Here is a 3,700-nt window from a genome sequence, read left to right as displayed (position 1 = left end):
TTCTTTTTCCTTCTAAGTATTGGCAGAGACCTAGCATACTCATTGCATGAGTGTGGCAAGGCTCAGAGCAAGCCAGAAAGCTGAAATGTTTTTCTGTAGAAGCAACCTGCAAACTACATCTACATATCAATTGAGCTAAGTGTCATTAAAGAAAACAAAAAAAGTAAAATATCCACTTCAAAGCAAAGCCTGTAAAAGACAAGAAAAGCCAAGGTGCGTTGAAAGTATGACTGTAAATATATCCTGGTGAGCACATTCCCCCTTTGATTAAGACCTATTTCCCAAAGCAAACTTCCCATATCTGTCTAAAGTTTATGCTAAATCAGTCTACATGACTGCATCTAACCTAACTCTCTGTCCCCAGTGGCCTTTTGACCCTCACTACCTCACATTGCATTTTTATATATTTTTCACAGTGCATTTTTATATTTCATCTGTCTCATCTTTACCCTGGCATTCTGTATTTTATGTTTTATACCTTTTAACTTTTAACAAATGTATTCTTTTGAGTAAGTCACACCTTGTATTACTAAAATTATAAGAATGCATTGGAACTGTAATCACTGGAATTGTATTGCTGAATTAGGCCGGTCCCCCTGAGTAAATGCAAGTATGTATGAATCAGTAGATAACTGAATGACAAAGCAAGAGCCTCTGGCTGCTAATTGACAGTAGCCTAGCCAGAGGAACTTACCATTACAAAACTGTACCATACAAGCCATTTTAAGCTTATCAAGCCACCTGAAACCTGCAATGACAGCCATTGAGTCAATCAAATCAAGGGTGGACTCCCAAAACTGCACCATGGGAGGGGGAGGAAGGGGAAAGCCCCCAGTGACTAACAGCTGTCATGCACTACTAAATACCCATGTGGGACAGCGACCTCTGGATTGGACAGCCAAGATGATGCTGGGGGATCACACTAGTTTGCCAGACAGAAGGGATAAAAGTCAGTGAAGCATGACCCTCAGTGGTGCCCCTTCGTTCAGCACCCGACCTACTGAGACATAAGGACAAGCAGGCGACCCATTCTGGAGAAGACTTCGCCCTGGAGGAAGCTGACCATTGACAGCAGACTCCAGCACCAGTGTCCCAAATAGGTATAAACCAACATTGGTGCTACACTCCAATTGCAGCAATTGTGTGTGTGTGTAAGTGTGTGTGAGTGTGTGTTAAGGTGGCCAGTACCCCTCATAACTCGAAGTTTGCATTTATGATTTTATTGGAAACTTCACATCCTGCCTAATAAATTAGAATTTATGATGATCCTGAGAGCTGGTCCTTTGTAGCAGACAGGAGAAAGTCACTTGTGATTAACTTCTTGACTCAAGTTTTTTTTTTTAAAAGGTTTTAAACTGCCATTATGCCTCAATTTGATGCTTTTGGACATGAATGATTGCAGTTTTCTGGTTCAAAATGCCTTATCATTTAGACAAGTTAAGGAGAGTAAAATCACTGGAACATTTCAGTTATACCAAGTTATATATTTTTTTCATTTGCAAAGTTTGGGACCTTAACTTTTTGCTTCAATTGGAGACAGGAATAATTTCTGAAATCTCCAACTTTTTCAAGACAGGGGACTTCATTTTTCTGTGCAACACTGACCATGAGAGTATCTTTCTCAGAGTACTGCAGGTTTGCTGCTCAGCAGAGATCAGCCCCATCTGCTCTAGTGTGGACTTACTGCATGTATCAGGCGAGTTATTGGGAGCTCTGTAAAGACAGGCCTCTAACCTGCTCTGCATCTGCAGATCTATCATGGGAAATGTGGTCTATTGCTTAAGGAGACTGACTCTGTTCTCATGCAGGTATAAATCAGAAGTAACGCCAGTGAAACCCATGGAGATGCACTGTTGTAAGAAGCAAGAGCCAGGTTGTAACAGCACAGGGTTTAATGTCCTTCACCTAGGAATGCTCTTGAGGCAGACTTCCTGCACAGCCTATAGAACAAGTTCTGAGGATACTTGGCTGCCCCTGGATGGGGAAGTAAACTGTGCAGGTAGGAGGTGGGCTGGGTTGGGAGATTTCATAACTTTGGTTGGTTGTTACTGGGGGAAGACTAGGAAGCCTGAGGAGAAAACAATGTAAAGGGGCTCTTACCGGGCCATCTCTGACAGGCACAGCTTCCCGTCTCCATTTGTGTCGAACATCCGCAACTGTTGGGACACAAACCAGCAGCCAGTTAAGTAACCATCTCCTCACCCACCCAATCAGTCCTTGTAGCTAGGCCTTTGGCAAAGCAAGGGACTCAGCTGATGCAAAGTTAGGTACCTATTGGCAGTCAGAAAACTGGACTTGCTTGTTTCACAGTCCTGCAGGAAGGTTGGCTGGGTCCAGGGTGTGTCAGGGTAAGATCCCAGATGGGTTCAGCAGTGGAGTGGGGACCTGGGCTCCTCCTGTACTGCCCCTGTGCATCACTCAGATTTTCACTGTCCAGGCAGGCTCAGGGGTCAGGCAGCCACATTCCTGCTTTCCACAGCTATTGATATGGTTGCAGCTCTGCTGCAGCTGTGCCCACAGGAGGTGGAAGGAGCAGGATTGGGCCTATTCCCAAGTGGACGGAAGTAGCAGGGTGCCTATCCCTCCCTCCAAACCATGCCCTCACTTACAATGGTCTGTGTATACTCCAGCAGCTTTGGCTCATCATAGGGCCTGTTTGCTTTCTTTAACAAGTCTGACAGGAAGCCCTGAAACAGGAAAGGACCTTGTGAGGGACAACACATTTAAAGCCCAGTGTTACAAATTCACTGGCACTTTCTAGGGAAAAGGTGTCCCCATTGTCCTCCATTAAAAGCAAAGGGGCAGTGTCACGTAAACCCTGATAGCCAACCAGAGAATGGAACTGATGGGTCCCAAAGGAGATTCCATTCCATGTCTTTCCAGCCAAAGGAGGCAGCCAGAGTGCAAGAGCTGGTCTGGAAATGTCAGAGCTGGGATATTCAGAGGGCAAAGTGGCAGTGATATCACTGGGTCAGTAGCTAGTATCACGGTACTCCCACTGCTGTGCCAGTCTTATGGCACTGTAATGCTCAGCATGGATTTCTCTAGGACTAAAATTGGGCACGGAGAGGTTATCTTGGGATACTCATTCCTCAGATAATTAAAGGAAAGCAGCATCTGCTCCCCTGTGTCTCTAGGGGCCATATTCAGCTTTGGTATCCATCAAACAAGGGGACTGTACCCAGTTCCACCAGGGTTGAATTTACCTTTAGGTTTGTTCATGCAGGTCACAATAAGCTCTTGTGTGTAAGAAAGCCACCCAGGAGGTCACCCATTTCTCACTTTGCATTACCACCTAAAGTAGGGGTGGGCAAAATATGGCCCGTGGGACAGATCTGGACCACCAACTGATTGGATCTGGCCCACAGGCAGGCACCCACCAATTAATTGTATCCAGCCCTGCCAGCAGCTGCCCCTCCTGTGCTCTACATGGGATTGAGTTCTGCCTGCTCCCACCTAGGGCAGCTCCCCTGCTAGAGGGTGCCAGCCCCAGCCAGTGGGTGTATCTTCTTGGCAAGGCTGCTGCTGCCACTGCCTAGGGAACTGCTGGACTCCCCTGGCTTCCAGTGACTCATCTTCCTGTCCCTGCTGCAGTGCTCAAGGGCAGGGAGGGGAAGCTGCAGCACTGAGGGGAGTGGGGTGGGCTCTGCCTTTGGTCCTGCTCATACATGGCTGGGTGGTTGAGCCTGTGGATAGAGGT

The 3,700-nt window shown here is 46.7% G+C and overlaps 1 protein-coding gene across 1 annotated transcript in view; it reads right to left on the bottom strand.

Moving 5' to 3' along the window:
* CALB2 (calbindin 2) overlaps positions 1 to 3,700 on the bottom strand; it is an 80,643-nt gene that overhangs the window by 3,675 nt on the left and 73,268 nt on the right. The window contains exon 7 of the mRNA XM_019505833.1: positions 2,101 to 2,156. Coding sequence (XP_019361378.1) covers positions 2,101 to 2,156 — 56 coding nt within the window. The remainder of the gene's footprint in view (positions 1 to 2,100; positions 2,157 to 3,700) is intronic.

This window comes from Gavialis gangeticus, unplaced genomic scaffold (assembly GCF_001723915.1).
Source record: "Gavialis gangeticus isolate Ggan-Ray unplaced genomic scaffold, GavGan_comp1, whole genome shotgun sequence".
In the NCBI taxonomy this organism is placed as follows: Eukaryota; Metazoa; Chordata; order Crocodylia; family Gavialidae; genus Gavialis; species Gavialis gangeticus.
The sequence above is the reverse complement of the archived record's forward strand: the minus strand, read 5'-3'. Positions and strand labels throughout refer to the sequence as shown.